General features: G+C 36.9%; 2 protein-coding genes across 2 annotated transcripts in view; both read right to left on the minus strand.

Moving 5' to 3' along the window:
* Positions 1–3,838, minus strand: part of LOC122059467 (protein FLUORESCENT IN BLUE LIGHT, chloroplastic-like) — a 9,830-nt gene extending 5,992 nt beyond the window's left edge. Inside the window, exons 1-2 of the mRNA XM_042622259.1 lie at positions 3,376–3,838; positions 1,366–1,682 (exon numbers count right to left, since the gene is read on the minus strand). Of these exons, the coding sequence (XP_042478193.1) occupies positions 1,366–1,682; positions 3,376–3,487 (429 nt within the window). The 5' untranslated portion in view covers positions 3,488–3,838. The remainder of the gene's footprint in view (positions 1–1,365; positions 1,683–3,375) is intronic.
* Positions 3,839–7,205: 3,367 nt separating this feature from the next.
* On the minus strand, positions 7,206–8,489 carry LOC122087952 (ethylene-responsive transcription factor ERF017-like). Its single transcript, XM_042657089.1, has one exon. It carries the CDS (start codon positions 8,303–8,305, stop codon positions 7,640–7,642), a length of 666 nt encoding a protein of 221 aa, XP_042513023.1. The 5' UTR covers positions 8,306–8,489; the 3' UTR covers positions 7,206–7,639.
* Positions 8,490–21,219: the final 12,730 nt, after the last annotated feature.

Below are 21,219 nucleotides of genomic sequence, written 5' to 3' on the forward strand. Positions count from 1 at the left end.
TAAATCGGGCAGGTTTTACATGAAGAAGATTTTGCTCAATATGTTCTATTTGATACGGATAGGAGAAGAACCCAACTTGGTATTATTAAGAAAAGAAAAGAGAATAAGCTTTTTAATGAAACTACAAATTTGATTTTGGAAGTAGCAACTCACTAAGTCACTTTTAAATCCTTGGGCTACTTTGGTGTCATCTCTATTCTATGAAATTATTTATTCTTGATGCAGATTAGACACATAAGTAGGCTTAATTTAGTGGAAAAAAGCCTTAGGTTGGGTTACTGCAAAGTGATAATGTTAAGTAAATGAGGTTAATTTCATAGAGGATTAAAGTGGGATAGATGAAGTGGAGAGATACGTCCGGGGTGTTGTGTGACCGACGTATTCCTTTAAAGCAGGAAAATCGTTAGATCGGCTATGATGTACAGGGAAGAATGTTGGGCAGTTAAGAAGTATTATATCAATAAGCTATGTGTAGCCAAGATTATGATGCTAAGATGGATGTGTGGTAAAACTAGGAAGGATAAAGTAAGGAATGACCATATGAGGACTGATTTGGGAGCTGCCCCGATCATGATAAGCTCCAAGAAAGCCATTTGAGGTGGTATGGCCATGTTCAATGGAGGCATGGGAATACTCCAGTAAGGAGGAGTGATCTGATTCAGATTGAAGGAGCTAAAAGAGTTAGGGCAAACCCAAAGTGACCATAGGAGAAGTCATGAAGAAAGAAATGCATAGTTTAGGTCTTGTCCCAAGTATGACCCCGAATAGATCTGATTGACGATGCAAGAACCCAAGTGGCCAACCCATTTAGGTGAGTTCCCACCCCCTCTTACGTCTACTTTTCCTTTGCTGTCTTTGATCGGATCCATGTAGCTGATTCCCCCTTCATCCGGCGCTATTAGTTTTTCATTTAGACTTATGGTTTGCTTCTTGAACAACTTCTAAATTCTGACATATAAATTCCTCATTCTAGGTTCCCATGATCCAAATAACATACAACCACTAATTATGTTCAGGATTACGTCAGCTAACAATGTAATGCCTTAGTAACAGAATTTTCATATCTTAAAACACATAAAATAATAGTAATGTAATAACAGAATTTTCATATCTTTTTTTTTTTCTTTTTTTTGGTACAAGAATTTTCATATCTTAAAACACATAAAATAATAGTAATGTAATGATTTGGAACCATTAAAACAACCTTAAAGTGCCTTTTCTTTGGGGAGGAGTGATAGGAAAGTACTCGATGATGTCGCAGTAAAAGGGTCTATTTTCACAACTTAGACCAAAGTGAAAGTTCCTACATGAGAAAGGGAAAAAAAAATATACAAAAAGCAGAACAGGGAAGACTTACCATCCTACCTGATGAGTGAATAAGCATTCCACAGCACAATGATCATAATCTTCCAGCCTTCGACCAATACATAATGGTCCCTTAAACTTGTCCATTTGGGAACCATCAGGCCATGGATACATAGACTGGCAGGTTGACAATAATAGGCTTGTCTCAAGCAACATCTGATTTTTACCAGATGAGTCACTGAAGAACGACATGAATTTCTCCGTGCTAAATGAAAGAAAACCAAGATTTTCTGATTTCAACAATGGTTCTACTTCCAACACAGGCTTAAGAATCTTTTCAATACCAACATGCACCACATCCTCAAGTCTATCTTTTGCTGCAGCCATAGAAACAGAGGATAACAAGAAATATGTGAGCTACACATGTTGTAAATAATTCATCATTAGCCTAGAATGATTGCTTATAAAGTGTATTCTCATTTGACTCATAAGCAAAATAGTTTTCATTCCCACATGGCCACACATACAGTTTAGAGACATAGGCAAAGACATGGTTGTCATGGTGCCAAGGCGAGCAGAAGCAAAATGGAGTTTCCATTTCAACAAACAACCCAGAAGAATGTACACCCAAACAGAGTTTTTATCACAATTTTGATTGTGGCAAGCAAATCATTGATGAAATCAGAATGAATTGTGCTCACCCAGCTACATGTCTTATGGACACTTCACACTGAATTTAGATGTGGTTTTGTATCACTGACACAAGGATTTTGAGTCTTTTGCACTAACCAGAAATCTAGATGCTACAGATCTCACTTTTGAAACCCATGCATACATTCACTGAAATTTGTTTTATGTGTAAAATTGCAGCTTAAATTCTCTATTATTTGATGTGTTTTAACAAAAAAAAAATTGCTTTCTCCATAATATTAGACATATCTTTAGGCAAAAATTCCCACATATTGGTATTTCCCACTTACAACTCAGTGCACCAAGTTACCAACAGAGGTCTGTAGTCTGCGGAGAGCTTCAGATACCTTAAAGAAACATTGGCCAAGAATCCAAAGTGAAGAAAAATATGGAATTAAATTCAGAAATTTAAAGTGTTCATTTAAAATTAGAATCTACCGATTACAATGGCCTAAGATCAGAATCTTTCAGATGTCAAACCCATACAGAGGAAATTGAATGGTCCTGCATTCCAGATCACTACGGATGATATGAATTATGATCTAGACCTAAGCCATGGTTATGATGCTGTAGTCCAGAAGTACAGTGCCTCAAGTCTATAAATTTAAGGACAAAGCTCAGGACAGATGCTTAAACTCTTTAACCAAAGAAAGGTATGAATCTTTAAGTTGATTTACAACACTCAAATCGACAGAAGATCCTCACAACGAAAGAAATTAGAAGCTGGAACCGTGCCATGTGAATCAGATAAAAGGGGGCCACTTATGTAACAGACAAACAGAAGAAATCAAAGACAAAAGCAAGAAATCCAAACGAGAAGACTGCCAGAGTTTCAAGAGCTTGAAAACAGACCATTGCCAGAATAAAACAAGAAAGGTCTCAAAATCAGCAGTAATTGGAATGAGTGTGGTGATTGTATCAAAGACGACTATTCTTTCCATTCAAATAAACTGAAACAAATGTGACTCGTATTACTTAAAGCCCCGTGTTCTGCTTCACTAACAGTACAATAAAACTGAGAGAATGGGAATCAAAGAGCAAATAAGCAAGGAATCTCAAAACGTCAGGTTGAAATGAATACATATACCCAATTTAAACAACAGGAGAACTCATTAATCAGAAGCTAAAAGGCTCCTCACAGGAGAACATGCAAGGTATATCACTGATGGTTTTGATTTCAATCAATCTCTTTTTCTTTAGACTTTAAAGCAACTATAGGAAGAGTTGGTAAAGAACAGAAATAGACAAAAAGTTGAGCAAGAAATTCAAACGAGATATCAAAGAGAAACATGCAGATATTTCCAGTATATTAACGGACAGGAATCCAGAAACAAGAAACAGAATGCCAAAAAACCAAAAGAAGGAACCTGAACTACTGACCTGAAGCATTAGCTCTGCCGTAAATTTGTGCTGGAGATTGTCCAGATTGCCTGTAAGCCTCACCCGAAATTGGGCGCGAAGATGGGCAGCAGCAACGGACGACCACCGCCATTTGGATGGATTTCGGAACTTCAGATAAAAGGATTAAAATTAAGCTGCTTCCTGTTTTATATAGGGAATAGGAAAACCAGTTATTGGGTAAGCTTTCCCGAATGGAACTAACCCTGCTTGTGGCATTAATTACAGAAACAGAAACTAATCAGTCAAGCTGTGCTTAAAAAGTTTACGTTAAAACGTACTATCCTTTTGGAAGAAGGTAATATTTTAGTATGTGGGGGCTTTTGTTCTCATCCAGTAAGGGCCAAAATCAGCACAAGGGCCCCATCGTCTTTTAGAGTGATATTGCCTTTGAGGAAAAACATCAAACAGGTAATTAGCAAAGGTCCTCAGAGAACTGGTGAACCAGTGATCGCTAAACAAATTTAGAGATAGAGATAGTGAGAGAGAATAAATTCTCTGCAAATTAACTTAAAATCTCGTTTTCTGAACATTACAACAATTGCAGAGAATTTAAGGGGAGAAAGGAAGGTGTAAGGTGTTTCTCAAAAACAAACAGAAAAATAACAAAAAATCAATGGGTAGGGGAGGTCCCAGCGACAAGGTTTGGGATTGGTACATATGGTGTAATTTGAGTTCTGCCATTATCGTTTAAATAAAGGTTCCACCTGCTTCTGTAAGTCGTGTCTTAAATGAGTTGAATCCTTCCAACATTAATAGATTATATTTTTGTGTATTATCTCAAAACCAACCCTAAGGTTCCCTTAATTAAAATTGGGAAAAAAAATTTCCATATTTTAATAGAGAAAGAAGTACTCCATTACTCTTTGAAATTCTGTAGAACAGCAAAAGCTAAAGAACAACAGGGAAATTTGTAAACGGACCCAACAAAGATTAAAAAAAGGGATGAATCAGACCACTGCTCTGCCTTATATTCACATGCACAACTCATTCATGTATCAGAAAAAAATCTTCTTCAAAATGTTCATCTAAATCTAAAACATCCATGAACCCTGTTGAGGTCTACACTCTTGACTTCTATTGACAGTATATTGATTTACACAGACCAAACTGAGACTTCTTTCTTCTTCTTCTTCTTCTTCTACCCATAAAAAGACTGTAAATTTCCCCAACAAACGCTCCCTCTCCCTAACATCTCATCTGCATCAAACCCACCAAGACCAACCCAACCATCCTCCCCATAAAATGCTACAACTCCCATTGTAACCATTTCCATCAACTTCCATTGTTGCGCCAAAGGAAGAAGAACCCTGTTTTCCCACTCTACATTGCTCTGAGGGATCAACAGGCCTGCAAGAGTTGCAGGTTAAGAAATTCATTAGATGACGGCTTTGATGAGCCTGGCATCAAAATTCTCACCTGAAAACCACGCTTTGGTCGTTACTAAGCATATTTTTCAATAGATAAATTTCCCATTACCAAAAAAACAAAAGTTCCTAATAAATAAGACTACCCCATAATCGAAAACCATGGAAGATGAGAAAAATCACACTTTGGGGAGTCAAATCCGCTGGCTTCCGCCTCTTGTTCAACTATATACTACTACTACCATTTCTATTTGAACTTCCCCCATTTCCAGCACTTCCGTGGGTTTCCCAACTCTCTCTGTATGCTCTTATCTCCCTTTGTCTACTCGTCTCCCACAAAAGAAACATGAAAAAGCAATAAACAAAAAATGGCATTTTTCACGTGGTGAAATTGCTGCTACAACTGATGGACCTTCTCGGCCTCTAGAGTTTGGGAATGAATCTAATCTAATATAATAGGGAAAGAGAACTCTCTACGCACTTATATTGACATCTTACGTGGAGGCCTGAAAAAAAAAAAAAAAAAAAGATAGAATTTGGTGGAACCAATACATCATTTATCATTTAATATTATCTGTGGAGACCACATTATATGGCATTCTTGCATGGTTTTAGAATTCAGGAATCTGATCGGGATTACTCTCATCTGCAATCGATGTGGAGTGACCCAATTCTTCCTTTGACCATTTCACCCTTGATACGTATAGTGATATCGGTATGGAAGGATATGGATCCTCTCCGGTGCGTCTAGTGCACAACGGATGAATAACATCTAGGCAACACCTCTATCGTCGAATATACACTTGGTGTATTGGTATATTTGAGAGGATCAAGTTCTGATATGGATTGGCCTAGAATCATGATTGATATTGACTAATATTGATTTGATCAAACCGATTGATGTAATCCAAGTCCTTAAGCCATGCATTCTTATACCACTTGAAGATGTGCTTCATTTTCTATAAGCTTAAGGAAGGAGAAGGCAGTGTGGTCTCTGCATCAACGCGGGGCCAATGAAAGCATACTTGGAAGCATCAACAAAATCGGGATTTCTGCTTTTCATGAGAGATAGGTCAGTCATTTTGCACCCCCCCCCCCCAAAAAAAAAAAAAAGCTAGGTATAGGGGTTATGTTGCCTTTTAGGTTTCTTTTTCCCTATTAGATATTATATTTTTGAGAAAATAAATGCTACTCGTCTAGCATTCTCCACATCCAAACATAGTGCCTTATTTCCAGGGGCTGTGAAAAAACACCCTTACCCCCTGAAAACAGGGGTTGTGTCTATATATGCAGAACGCAAACATGTAGCATTCCTCCTCCCTATATATTTTTTTAGGGAGAGATTACTGAAAGGCAGCATGACCCATGCGCCAACACAGTGGCCAATAGGAGTATGAGTGGAAATATCAACAGGGATGAAGTTTTCCCCTTTCATAAAGTGTGGGACAATCATTTTGATCTTTCTATGTGGCATAAGAGCCATGTTGCCTTATATATATAAAATTCCACAAGTAACATTGTTGGGTCACTTGAGAAAATTCTAAAGATGCAAGAAACGCAAAGCGATTATTCTCTGTTGTGAGTGCGGCAGTACGGTGAGCATCAGATGGTTGAGAGCATCTGGGGCACACCCCCAAAGGTCCTCTCAGCCATTCGATACTCATCGCACCACTGCACTCACTGCATAGGATGTTTTTGCTGAAACACATGCACTACTTTGCCCTTAGAGGTGAGATGTTACTTAATTACTATATATAGTAACATAACAGTACATTAAAACGTCAGAACTTCTGGTAAATAAATGATAGAACTTACGTGGAATGTTCTTCTCTTTTATTTTTATTTTTTTATTTCAAGGGGAAACAAGGAAGGATCCGATTGAACCCTAGGAGTATATATTCCACTTTCCAACTCCAAATCCAAACCAATGTTCTAAATTCCAAAGAACTCTTGTTTAAATTATACAAGAAAGGTTTAGATCGTCGTCCAATTATGCATAAGTCAAGGATTTAAACATAAAATCGAAATTTGAATAATTTTTTGTCGAGAATAATTGTATTATGTCACTTGTATAAGTGGACTGATTTTGAATAGCCATTAACCCAAAGTGCATTAGGTTCTTTTTTATATAATTTCAGTTAATTCTAATGATTGGAATCGACTTAGATTGACTTCAAAATCAATGTTTTATTGTCCTCACCTTAGGTTTCGTTAGTTAAAATTGGGATAGATTTTGCTTCAATGACCGACTAAAATCGACTTAAGTTGGCTTCAAAATCGATGTTTTATTGTCATTACCCTAAGTTTTGGCAGTTAAAACTGGAATAGATCTTGTTTCAATGATTGATTTAATTTGAATCCATCGATCAGACATTATTTTCTAAAACCATGACGGAACTTCTTCATCCAATTTTAAATTAAATCGCTTCATTTACAGTCAAAAGAGAAGGAAATATCAAAAGTATTTCATTAATATCATAAAGAATTGCTTATGCAACCAAAAAACAAAAGAGAGAGATGGGGTGCTTGGGTTTTACAGTTGAACTAATCAGCTAAGATATTATTATGACCTAAAGGTATGGTTTTAATTTAAATTTTTTTGGGAACAAAATAAAAAGGGGTAAGGGTAAAAAAATAGAAAAAGAAGAGAGATGACGTCACTAATAAGAAAAAAAGGTGAACGGCCATCCGGCGCCCCAAAAGAATTCGTCCGGGCGTTGAGCAAAATGTCAGTATTCCGGCGCTTCAAAAAAACTCGCCAAAATCCCGACTAACACCGAGTCAACTCTCCATTCCAGTACAGTCAAGCGTACGACTGTACAGTACTACAGTCACTATTATATTATACGGGGAGATTGGAACCTTTGGAAGAATAATCCTTAAAAGTTCCAGAGAAATGAACGATGTTGATGGATCCCAGATCCATTGTCCACTCCATCTTCTTCTTCATCAACAACATCAAAAGTTGGAGTTTCAGTAGCAGTAGTGGTAGAAGAACTTGGTTGAGGAGGGGCGAAATACTGGGTAGAGTAATCTGGAATCTCAGAAAGTCTCCCAAAATCTGACATTCCTTCGCCAAGTTCCAACGACGGCAACGTATCGAAGAACGACCAATCGATGGACGCATCACTCTCCGCCGCTGCTGCCCCATCCGAAGTCGACGACGGGGAAGCATACTCAGACGTGGATAGTGAATGAGGATCTTGCGGCTGTGATTGATGATTTCGTGATTGTTTCTCGTTCGCAAATCTGGCAGCAGCAGCTCGAATTTGCGGGTGTGAGAGGGATTCGGCACCAGGGATTTGAGGTGGGCTATTTGGGAAATTGAACTTGGCGTTACGACCTCTCAAGCAGAACAGGGCAGCATCAAAAGCCCTAGCTGCTTTCTCTGGGGTGTCATAAGAACCAAGCCATATTCTTTCCCTGCTATTGGGAAGTCTGATTTCTGATACCCATTTCCCCCATTTCCTCTTTCTTACTCCCTTGTACCGGGAAGAGTCACTTCTTTCTGCTGCTTCTTTCTCGCTGGCGGAAGGTTTCACCATGGATCTGCTGCACGTTACTTAGTTTAAAGTGGAATCGAATCGAGTCGATTTTCGATTTCGTCGAGGGAGGAGGGGAAGAAGCTGTGTCGTTTGCTGTGTTGGTGGGGGAGGAATGGAATGACGGCTTTGTATATATATGTATGGATGATGGTCCAATGGATGCAGAGGAAGTGCTCGAGAAAGAGAGTGAGAGAGAGAGAGAGAGAGAGAATCAGAGAAGATTGAAGTCCAAGGCGTGTAGTAAGACTAGAGGACACGTGGCGGCAGTATGTAGCAGGAGAGGGTGGATACGCGGTGATGTAGATGAAATAGAGAGCACGTTTGTCTTTCTATTATGAATCGTTTTACTCACGTGTCTATGATTTTTTATTCATTTAAATTATCCTTAATCATTGATTAATGGTTAATTATTAATTTTATTCTATTAATTAATTAATTATTGGGTTTGCCTTTGGCCTCGACATCCTCATGGAAGGTTGAGCCAGACTTCTGAAGAGTGTGTCTTTGTTAATTATCAATGGGATAAAGGAAGCATGTGCCGCCTTTGTACTTATTATTTTATATAATTCTTATATGTTAATAATGGGATTCACACTAAACACTCCCTTTACCATTCTGATCATGTGGGCATCATATGAAATTATGAATCCCATATGGATGAGATTATTTTTTTATTCATTAGTATGACATGTAAATTTCGTCCCTTTAATTAGGGGTGTGAATAGGTCGGGTTGGACTGAATTTTTTAAAATCTCAACTCAATTTGAAGATTTTTTTAACTCAATCCAAGCACAATCTTGCTAGGCTTAATTAGCACAATGTAGTCTAATCCCGATTGACCTTGATAGCTCTGTGTATTATTATTTATATCCCAATATGCACCAAGAAAAAATGAAACATGACCACTCTAGTTATTCTTAAAAATATTAGTAACTTGATATAAAACAATAAAACGTAGACCCATAAAATATCAATAACTTATAAATACAAATATCAAAATGAAAAATAATCCGTATTTTATAAATTAACTACAAAATTCATCCCCTTCAACCTTTTTCTTTTTTTTTTTGATAAATAAATCTTCTTATACACATAGATTGAGATAGGCATTAGCATATATAAGGTCAAGTTGGATCTCAAGTTGGGTTGAATTCTTGGGCTTCAAATTTCTGGCTAAAGCCTGCTCTATGGGTTGAACTGATATATATATATATATTTTTTTCCGCTGGTCCAACCGATTTAATCTGATCTCTTAACTTGATATCCTTCATTGTACAATATTGCTTTGACATATAGGATTAAATGATGACATGTATTTTTTTTCTTTTAAAAATATCTTATTATATTATCTTTTTTTTTTTTGGTAGAAACCTTATTATATCATCGTTAAGAAGGGAATCAAGAGGGACATCTGGGGGAAAAAAATCTGGGAAATGTATTATAGTGTAAAGTGTTTGTTTCCTCCTTTGGTTGGATAAATGGATGTGGGGTTGGTAAGGTAACGCGCACGCGTTTATGTAATAAGTTTCCTTTTCTTGATGGTTAACGTTTCCAAGCCCCGGGGGGGGCGGGGTGGGGGCGGGCGGGCGGGCGCGCGCTCTCAGAGACCAAGGTCTTCTAGAAAAATATACAGTAAGATTACGACGTGAAGAGAAAGGGGTCAAGAAAAAGTACCACACCACCACCTGAATGTGAGAGAGAGAGAGAGAGAGAGAGAGAGAGAGCAATAGGAGCCAAAGTCAAAATTGTCAAAGCTATATAAGCTCTTTTTTAAATGAGATTACCGCCTATTGACAGTTTGAAGTTCTGTGATTTGTGAACCCCTTTGAAAAAGTTGACCCCAGTCCACCCAGGCATCAGCATCTCAGCTTCCGCTATAGGCTCGATCCATGCGTCGTTAAAGTCACTCTCTCAAGTCCCAATCCAGACTCGCTTCCGCTCATGGGTGGCGACCGGAGACTTTCGTGGTTAAACTCTCCCTCTCTCTCTCTCTCTCTCTCTCTCTCTCTCTCTCTCTCTCTCATCGTCACACTGCTGTTATTGTGACGCAAGATAGATAGTCATTCATACGCGTAGATTAGCTTTCTGGGAATTGGAATATATTAATTCCCAGGTTGTGTATCATTTGATTTCTGCATGGACAAGGTGAGAGCTACAGGGCAATTGTAGAACCCTAATTGCGCTTAATTACTGTTTGGTTTCCTGTCTTCCTCTTGTAGTCGTTGTTATTTAATGTTCAGGGATGGGAGTTGCAACCATAGCCTTCACTGATTGATTGTAGAAGAGCACCATTGAACTTCTGCAATATTGAGGAGGGACACCTCAGATTAATGCAACAATCTCTCTCTTTCTCTCTCTCTCTCTCTCTCTCTCTCTCTCTACCAAGCTTGAACATGGTTGTATAGTTCCACGGAAAACAGGAAAAAAGGGAAGAAACTAGTGAAGTATCCGAATTGAGAAATTTTCCCTCTGTTAGATTCATTACAGTGAAGAAGTCAAATAACAAATTGGACACGCAATGCAATGGTTGTCTCATTTCAAACTTGACCTATTAATTAATTAATCAACATTAGGAAACTTGATTACCACAAAAAACCTCTTACTACTCAACAACACAACCAAACTGCCTCATCAATTCAGACATGAAAAGTGTTTATTTAAGAATTTTGACAACGTTAGCTAATTTGGATTGGGATTAGTGGAGGCTGATCCTGATTCTGGTAGATCAGTTAATCCCTACTGAATCTCTAGGGTGAGGGCATGTTTTGACCAATTTTGATATATTCATAACCGATCCAAACTGATTTCGATCCAATGGGATCAAAATCGGCCGGAGACTGTGTGTATATCTACTAATTAGGTGAAGAGAGCAAGGATGCGTGCGAGGGAGATTGCAGCAACAGGAATCATGGACTTCAATTCATTTTCATGGTGTGCTATGTTTCCTTTCAACTTGTCTTCTTGGATATAAATGGATAGGGGAAAAGTTCGCAACCTGGTTGAGCCCCCTAAGCCCAAACATGAGATGGTGAAAAAATGACCTTACCCTTAGTTGGATGCCTGTGTGACTTCCTTGGTTGGTATCCGCACTAGCATTACAGTGTGGCCATGCGACCAAGTAATTATCATGGTCCAAAAGGATATTTCTTTTCTATTACAATAATAATAATAATAATAATAATTATTATTATTATAACAATAGCAATAATGTTGAATCCATAGTCTCTCTCCTCAATGGTGGAAAATCATACATTGGTTTCATAGAGATCCCTCCCCTATTTTACACCTACAATTATATTCTATCTTAAATTTTTGGCAACAGTATCTCTGGAAGAGAATAGTTAATTTTAGCTTGTAGAATGACGATTTGGCATTTTTGATTGCTGTATATGTTGGGTATTGTCTAGATTGGCCACATGTAACCTAAGTTCAACCATTTATCCTCCTTTATAATGGGCAAGAAACCTTCTTATGCATGTCCATACATCCTATTGATAGTCCACATACCCTTTTGGTGGTCCTTAATTTTTGAATACTTTGTTGTACCACTTAATTGGCATGTTCACACAAAATTTAACATATGAGCAAGAGACATCAAAGCCTATTATCCACAAAATTTAGATCCAATCTATCTTTGCCACATGGCAAAAGGAGGTGCTAATTAATCCAAATAAGCATGTTAAAAAAATCATACTCAAAAGAATTTTTAATCTTGTCACATTTTCTTTTTCGGTGAATGAAAATATAGTAAAAACACAAAAAAAACAAAAAAACAAAAAAAAACAAAGCCAAGCGAATAGGCTAACCAAAGGCTAAGTAAGGATTTTTTTTTTTTTTTTTTGAAAAAGAGTTAGTAAGAAACTAAGAACTACTTAGTCTATTATTGTCAAATGATGAATAGTATAGCTTAAATATTCTTTGTATGTGCTTTCATTGGTTCCACGCTTTTGCAGGGCCAAGGCAGCCTGAGACCAATCTTTTGTTCTTAAATAAATAAACTTTATTCAATTATATAGCTTTTGGATCTTAATTTAACAAAGACCAAGGAATATAAAATGAGATTTAAGTTTCATAAAAAATTATTAGGATGCCATTTCATTATTAGGGAGTCAAGTTTGGATTCACAACCTCGTATCTTTTTGAGAATTCCAAGGTTTGAGTTGAGCTTTTTAACCCATAGGTTGGGATAGGGTTGGGATGTCCATGCCCAAGGTCAGGCCAGGCTTACCGTGGGTTGAGGTCTCAAGTTGAGCCGGCCTGACTTGGACTGCTTGGCACAATAAATAAATAAATAAATAAATAAATAAATAAATATATATATATATATATATTAGGGAAAAAAGTATTGTCGGGCTGCATGTCGCTTGCACCCAGGCACAATGGGAGGTGAAATGATCACTCCACCCCCATGAATGCAAAGATAAATAAATAATAAATAATAAAAAAATAAAAAAAAATCTCACCCCCGTTGATACTCTTACGCACTGTGATTGAACCTAGGGGTGTCAATTCTGAGCCTGTACCGGTAGGCCCAATCGAGCCCAACATATTTACGGCCCAATCTGGACCAACCTGATTTCACGGTGCAAGTAACTAGCCCGTCGGGTGCCCGACCAAACCAAAATGTTTATAAGCCCAACTTGAACTAACTCGTTGTAGCCCGACCCCTTTAATATTATATAAAATTCCTATTTGCCACTAGTAGTAAGAAACTTATTAAACTTTCTTACCTTTTGCTTTGTAATAGGATTTGATTTAATTAACTTTTGTTTTGTAAGTTGTAATGGTCATAATTTTTTTTTTTTTAAGAACAACCATAATCTCATATCTCTTATATCCTTTATTAAAGATTTGCGTCACATATTTCTGGGTATTCAACCCACTAATTAAGAAAATAATTTTATGATAAGCACGTTTAAAGCCCGTTTAGACTTAAATAGGTCCGTAGCCCTGTTAAGGTCCGTTTAAGGAAGCCTGATTAAAACCCAACATCAACCGATCCGATTATAAACCGTATCATGCACCCCGAAAGCTAGGCCACGGTGCAAGGCTTCCAAGTGGTCAAGCCCGACTAAGCACGATCGAGACCGACCTAGCCCGACTGATTGACACCCCTAGACCCATGCTAGGGTAAGAAACCACACTATTAGACAGATAATCCTCACCCTATGTATATTGGAAAAAATTATTTGAACAATCCACCTTGATAAGCGGCACATCCTCATTCTACAAGATAAAATGGCCAAATTAGACACATTTGTATAAAGGTAAAAGAATCTGGGAAAATGTATAGTGTGGTGTTTTTTTTTTTCCTCTTTTGGTATTTGGGTTTTCTTAGCAAAAGAAAGAAAAAGGAAGAGTTGAAAGCGAAAGTCAAAATTGTCAAAAGCAATATAGGGAAGAGGTTCTAAAGGTAATAACCCTCTCTCTCTCTCTCTCTCTCTAGCGAGTTCATCGTCACGCTGTGGTGTTATTGTGACGCAACACAGGAAGTCATTTATACGCGTTATCAGCGACTCCTATACTGAGTCTGATAAGCTAAGCTGTGTAACGAGAGTGATCCGTTATAATTACCAACTTAATTTTTGGAATCTTTGTATGGAAACTGATTTCTGCATGGAGTTCAAGTATATTGCGTTTATTATCTAGTTTTAATTTGTGTCAAAATCGTTTGCGGCGAGGTGGTGAAGTGTAGTGATCCCAGCGGTTGGATATTCACTGTACATCACCACTCATTGTAGACATTTTGGACTCCTAAGAAAATAGTTTTCTTTTGTAATTCTGCAATATTGAGGAGAGATAGAAAAAAGATCATTATAACTTGTGTGAGTATATGTGTGTGTACCTCAACACTGTACTAATATTAGAAGAATTCGGTGGTAAAACTTATTTTTTCTTTTTTTACATGAAAAACTTATTATGATATTGTAGGTAAGTTGATTTTTTATGCAGCAATTCACCATATTTGATAGGAAATAAATAAAATGAGATGGACTTCTTCTTTTTGTTCTATTGATCAAATATGGAATGCCATCACCTTCGAAGTGAGGAATAAAATCCTTATAAGTGTGCCAGGTGCCCAGATTCTTTTAGAAATAGCCATCTTACTTTGATTTGGGATCTTTCACTTGTCTCTTCTTCTCCCTAATTTCGATAAAGCCTCATTTCGCTTGTTTCTCTTCTCCCCTTTGTAAGTGTTCCGTTCTTTTCTCGACATGTAATTTGCCTCCATCCTTAGTTTTCTTGTATCCCCTTATGGTTGTTTTGTCCCTTATGCTTAGTTCTTCATTTTTTTAGGTCTTGACCTTTGGATAGCGTATGACTTGAATTTGTATTTTCTTTTTTCTTTTCTTTAATATATTATTATTCATCTTAAAAGAAAAATCCGCAAACGCACGTTAATACCCTAATCAGTTTAACACACTCTCTCTCTCTCCCTCAACTTGAACATGGTTATATGTATTTCCAAGGAAAACAGGCAAAATGGGAAGCAACTAGCAAAGTATCCAAATTGAGAAATTTTCCACTTGGTCAGAATCATTACAATCAATGAAGATATGAGATAACAAATTGGACACGCAATGCAATGGAATGGAATTAGATGAAAAATGGGTGCCTCATGTTAAATTTGCTTATACCCAAACTTGTCCTATTTAATGAGCATTTGGAAACTTCAACACGAAATTAAAACAACCTCTTACTATTATACCATCCAGAACAACACGCCTCTTAAATGCAGTCTTCAACAGTGTTTTAAGAATTGGGACTGGATCGGTTGATTTGGATCGAAACTGGTCGAGGCTGATCTTGAATCAGGTCGATCTGGATTCTTCAATCCGTACTAAATTTCTGGGGTAAGGGTAGGGTCAAGCTGGTTTTGGCCTGGCCTGACGGGTTTGTATTCTTACATTGTGATCTATCTATTTAAAGAATGAGTTGCCCCTGATCGGATTTTGGGTTTTAATCGAACTTCTACTAATCAAGTTGTAATCGAGCCTTAAACAGGTTAATGTACCAATAAACCCTTAAATAACTTTATTAAATCGTCAACAATTTAGAAAATATTAATATTTTATTAATTACATTCAATAATTGATAAAAATATCAATACATACTCTCTTCTATAAAAAAATAAATTAAAAAAAAAAAAAAACATATAAATGATCAGGCTAAACATGGTGGGTTGGTCGGGCTTACATCATGCATTGTGTATTATCTATTTATAAGCTCCACACATTTATTAATCAGGCCTGTCTGGGTCGGACTCAATCGGGTCTGACCTGAAATTGACACCCCCTAGGTTAGGGCATATTTTGAGAAGTCCTTTGACCGATTGTCGACCAATCGAAATCGAAATCACGTGGGATTGATCTGGATCCCATTTCCATTCTTTTTAAACCCTAGACTTGAAGGGGGTGGGAAATTGAATCGTTCAATAGTGGTTTTAATGTGGATAGAAAGTGAGGGTCTACTGGTATATGTGAGAGGGCATACACAAGAACAGGCACTATGGCATGACAATATTTTTTTCCTAATATTTTATAGGGAAGGACCTTGGAAGGCACCCATGGCCCATGCACCCAAACACAAGGGGTGTGAAATGACTATCCTGCTCCATAAAAGGTGGAAATTTTGCCCGTATTGATGTTCTTCACTGAGTGCTCCCATTGGCTCCCACGCTGAAACAAGGGCAACGATGTCTTTTAGAGATATATGTATTTTTTTATTATTATATCTACGATTATTCTCTATCTAAATTTTTGGTCAAAGTAACTCTGGAGCATGCATGGCTAATTTTTGCCACGTCAAAGGGTGATTCGCCAATTATGACTGTTATACATGTTAAAGAACATGGAAATGCAAAAGACAAAACTATTCCCAGCCCAGCACCATTCCCAGCCCAGCCCAATCCCGACAAATCTAGGCCTGGGCTGGAATATTCTAACCAGACCACAAGTTGAACTGGACGAGGCCTGCACTTAGCTCAGGGGACCTTGGGGTGGGCTTAGATTTTAAAATATATGGCCCAACATACCAAATTGTACCCCTAGACACAGTCAACGTTCTTGTAATTTTCTTTCTCACATCAAACCACCATTAAGACATTTCCATAGCGTCGTCATTAAAAAATAATAATAATAAATAAAATAAAATAAAATAAAATAAAAAATAAATATTGATTACTGAGATAACTGTGGGTTTTTAACGAAAAGGAAAAAAAAAAAAGATAGTTATGGGCTCTTGTAACATAAGAAGGTGCATTTTTAACATATTTTAGCTAGGGGAAAGAACTCCCAGGATATATGAACACTAACTTAACCTAGTGGTTGTAGTTTGACTTGAAGATTTGACGACCAAGGGAGGAGGTCGCAGGATCGAACATAATCATATTTCGGTATGTGTAGAAATAGGTGGTCCTTAGTCCTACTAGCACCTAGTCGGATGACCATTGACCAATGATGCATAGAAGAATAATGGTGGGGTTGTCATTTTAACACATGGGCGTTAATAGGGGATGGGTTTCTTGGGTTTCATAGAGGTGCCGGCGGCCATTTTATTGCCCTTTGTGTCTAGGTGTAGGGCCGTGTGACCAAGAGCATTCATTTCCGCCTCAACTAATGTTCCCATGGATATAGGTGAATAGTGTTTAATTGTCAATAATTGTTTTATTTTTTTTCCCCGCTAAGATTAGTAATTGGTGATAGGATTAGTATTTTTAATCGAACAAAGAATTCATATCTGCCCAAAAAAGTTAAATAACTTTAATATAATAATTTGGTATTAGTTGAGTTATTTACTCCTAATTAATTATTTCTAGATAATTAATAATTAGTTATGACATGGGACTGGAGCACCAAGCATGTAATCTAATACGAAGGTCTAGTGAACACTTTGTCACCTACATCTTTAATTACTCCTTTTCTTTCTTAGTTTTCTAGAGCCGCTGCATATGATAATACCAATGTTTTTTTTTATGAGTAATCTTCTTTGTTTTCATTTAAGGGGAGGGATCTATATGTTTATCCGTGTCCATTGTCAAGGCAATGGACACATAAAAGGGAGTACCCACTACTACCATGGTGCAAAAACCCGGAATCAGGATTTGGATCTGGATCTTGATCTTGATTAGAATAGTCTTGGATCAATTCAGATTGGCCAATATATTATATTCATCTAGATTTTGTTTTTGTTTTTGTTTTTGTTTTTGTTTTTTTTGTTTTTTTTTTTTTTCAGTCTAAGTCCGATCAAGGAGAATTGAGATTAATCCAAGGGGTAGCACAATTGGTGAGCAACGAACTTGGTACGAGCCATAAACTCGGACGTCCTAAGTTCGACTCCCATTAGACACACCTTGAACAACTCACACGGGGTGTTTAGTGTTCTTCACCATTTTCAGTGAAAGTTGAATGGTTCTCACTCAACCCCAGTATGACTCGATCTATACGGTTGTGGGGTTAGTATGGACCCGCGGGACTAGTGAGGCTGAAAGCCTGGATACCCATTGTTAGCAAAAAAAAAAAAAGAGAGAATTGAGATTTGTCTCGTTCAAACAGAAACATGTCCCGATCTATGCGGTTGTGGGGTCAATATGGGGTGGGTTCAGTATGGACATAAATCAATTAACCTATTTAAACCTTATAAGCCCAATCATGGATTAATTTGTTTATCAAACAGAAACATTCATACCTTAGCCTATTAAGGTGGGGGCTGATTAATAACGACCAATTAACACTCCTATTGAAAAGGATGAGAGGGGCTGTCTGTACATCATTTTCCATTAATCAACATTGGTAACATAACATTGTAAGTAGAGTTGTGCTACATCAACCGGTAACTGTAGCTATTAAACCACTAAAAGCCCACATAATTAATAGACAAAAATTGCTTACAGCTTGTAGTGTTATTAGTGGGGTAGCCCTGAATTAGATGAGTAAAGTAAATGCTAATTAATGCCCCCCAAAATCAAATGCCAAATGCGCGTGGAAAGGCCATTTGATCATTGATGCATGGTTGGGTATATATATACTATATTTATACGGTGGGTCTCCCTCTGAAACTGGAGTGAATTTTACAAGAAAAATGAAATCTGAATCGTATACATATTCTTTTTGTTTACAAGAATGCCCCTCTAAACCCTAAATGGTAGTGGTGGGACATTTGTCTACCGTTGGGCGTATGTGCAATAGAATTGAATTCTCGTATTTTTTTCTAAATAAGAAAAAGATTTGTTTTTAAACGTACAACATTGTTTGAATCATGCTTGGTATTTTTCTAATTTTCATTATAAATTAAGTTAAGAAGGGAGAGTTTTCTATTCGAAAGTGTGGCCGCTTCACCAATGTGAGGGCCAATTGAATCGCATGATTTTCACCTTTCGTTGGGAGTGGGGAAGTCATTTCACACCATCTTATGTATGAACGTAGACACCACACTCTCAAACAAATTACTTTTTCCCCTATCGTAAAAAGTCTAGGATTTTACATCACCTACAAAGTTAACCACTTCAAGAGAGGTACACTTAATTTTGCCACAAGGAAGAGTGAAGAGGTTTTTTTTTTATAAAAAAAAGAGATGTGGTGAATCCAACCATCAAATATAAGGAATGATTTAAAAAGTCCATGTGTTGGATTTCAGCCTTAAATTTATCCATTTGTAATGCATCTCATGCAGGGTTTTAGTTAACCTAAGGGGGTAGTACAGTTGGTGAGCAATGAACTTAGTACGAACCGTAAACTTGGACGTTCTAAGTTTGACTCCCACTAGGCACACATTGGGTCACTCACACGGAGGTGTTTAAAGCTCTTCACTGCTTTATCCCTAAATACCAATATATACATCATCAATCAGGTTTCAATATTGGCCGATCTATTGATACGGCCGCGAATCCAATCTAAATACCCAAATACCCATAGTGTGATCTATTGTGGCATCCTTCATATGTGTATATATATATATATATATATATACATCCCCACAACAACCCATTTGTATCCTCTTAGTAATCTTAGATTTATCTATTCTTGGTTTTACCACTTGATCATACTTGGATTCAAATGAAATTTAATATGTAAACAAATCAACTTATTACGTCTCCATCCATATAATTTCAATACCATAATACTTTTCCAAGTAATAAATCTAATCAGTGTCAGAAAATCAAACCATTTACATTGCAAGGACTCTCTAAGAATTAATAACAATTATTGTTGTTTGATATGATGAGGGATCATTGCCATGTGCTGATGGCCCAACTCAGTCGTCTCTCTTGCTTGTCAAAGAAATGTCAAATGCTTATCTGTTTTATGGAAAAGGATAGCTAGCTAGCCGTACAGATAAGATCTTAAGCATCACTAGCTACCACTTTAGCTTATTATGGAAGTAAGTAACCCCTTTATCAAAAAAAGGAAGTAAGTAATCCATAAACAAAAGCGGCTAAGTATTCTGTCTCTCTCTCTGTTGGCATCGTTGAATTCCCAATTAGCAAATGTTTGGGCTTGGGGGCTTGACATATGCATTAGCAAGTGACAGAGCAGAGGTGGTTCTACTGATCCACTCTACCACCTCTGGGCCCAGCTGTGCTTGCCTTCTGTCTAATGGAATCAACTCCTCGTGTTCCAACCACCAACGCCCCCGTCTCTCTTCCTTAAATGAGGCAAGGGACCTTTCAACACTAACATGATAACATCTCTCTCTCTCTCTCTCTCTCTCTAGAATCGATGGCTAATTTAATTATCAAAGTTTCAGAGTTCCAACAATACCCCATTAAATGAAATCCGAAATTGGATCGTCTCCCAGGATCATGGTTCTAGACTTGCAGAGTTGCAGTAATCGATACAAAATCGATAGATACTAATCCGGATCACCCTGAATCCGACTGAATTGGACGAATCTATCCCTGGTTTATTTATTTATTTATTTTTTTAAATTGATAACTTTGTTTACCTTCTATTATCCTTGATCATCATCGATCCTAAGGGTGTTAATCGGTTTGATTTTAGTGTATACAATGTGGTTCAATTCGGTTCATATTTATTTGGTTGAAACTAAAATCGCATCATTTACTAAACGGTTGCACTTTCTGAAAAGCAATCATTTAGTAAATGGTTTCGATTCCACAATTTTTAAACGGTGTTGATTTCACGGTTTTAAATAATTTTGATTATGGTTTATTCTATACGATTTCTAAAAGATTAGTAATCAATTTTCTAGTTTATTTGCATGCTTACTAAAATTTGCTTTTGTTGATAAACGCTTCAATCTTATATCAAATTAAATGAAACATTGAACAAGAAAGGATTTAACTACATAACTTCATAATATGAGTAAATTGTTGAATAAATTGTTAGACAACCTTATGGTCCTTAATTCTTCCCTAAATTAAATCATTATGTTTTATTAAAAAGACCAAATATTTAATAGTTATACGGTTAATCGGATCGATTTTGACGATTTAAATAGTTTGATTTTCACGGTTTCAATTCAATTTGAAACCAACAAGTTAAACGGTTAAAACCGACCCAACCCATTTAACTAACTGTTCTTAAACTTGAAACCAGAATCAAAACCATTTACTAAATGGTTTTACGACTTCGGTGTAAATGGCTCGATTCGATTTCATAAAAGATTTCGATTTCGATTTCGATTTCAAATTCGCATCCTTAATCAATCCACTAGGATTTCCCAAAATGGGTATTGATTTCTGCGATTCTAATAAAAATCACCCGATTTAGGAGGTCGGATACAAATCCCTCCAAAAGAAAAAAACTAGTACTACTACTTCCCTAGCTCACTAGTAAGTAGTTAGTACTAATGGGCTTCTTAAGTTTCAGAAATGAGAATGTTAAAAGCCTTTGATTAGCAGATCATATCAAATCAAATCAAATCAAAGGGAAGCAATATAATTAAGTACAAGG

The sequence above is a fragment of the Macadamia integrifolia genome, chromosome 2 (assembly GCF_013358625.1).
Source record: "Macadamia integrifolia cultivar HAES 741 chromosome 2, SCU_Mint_v3, whole genome shotgun sequence".
NCBI lineage: Eukaryota > Viridiplantae > Streptophyta > Magnoliopsida > Proteales > Proteaceae > Macadamia > Macadamia integrifolia.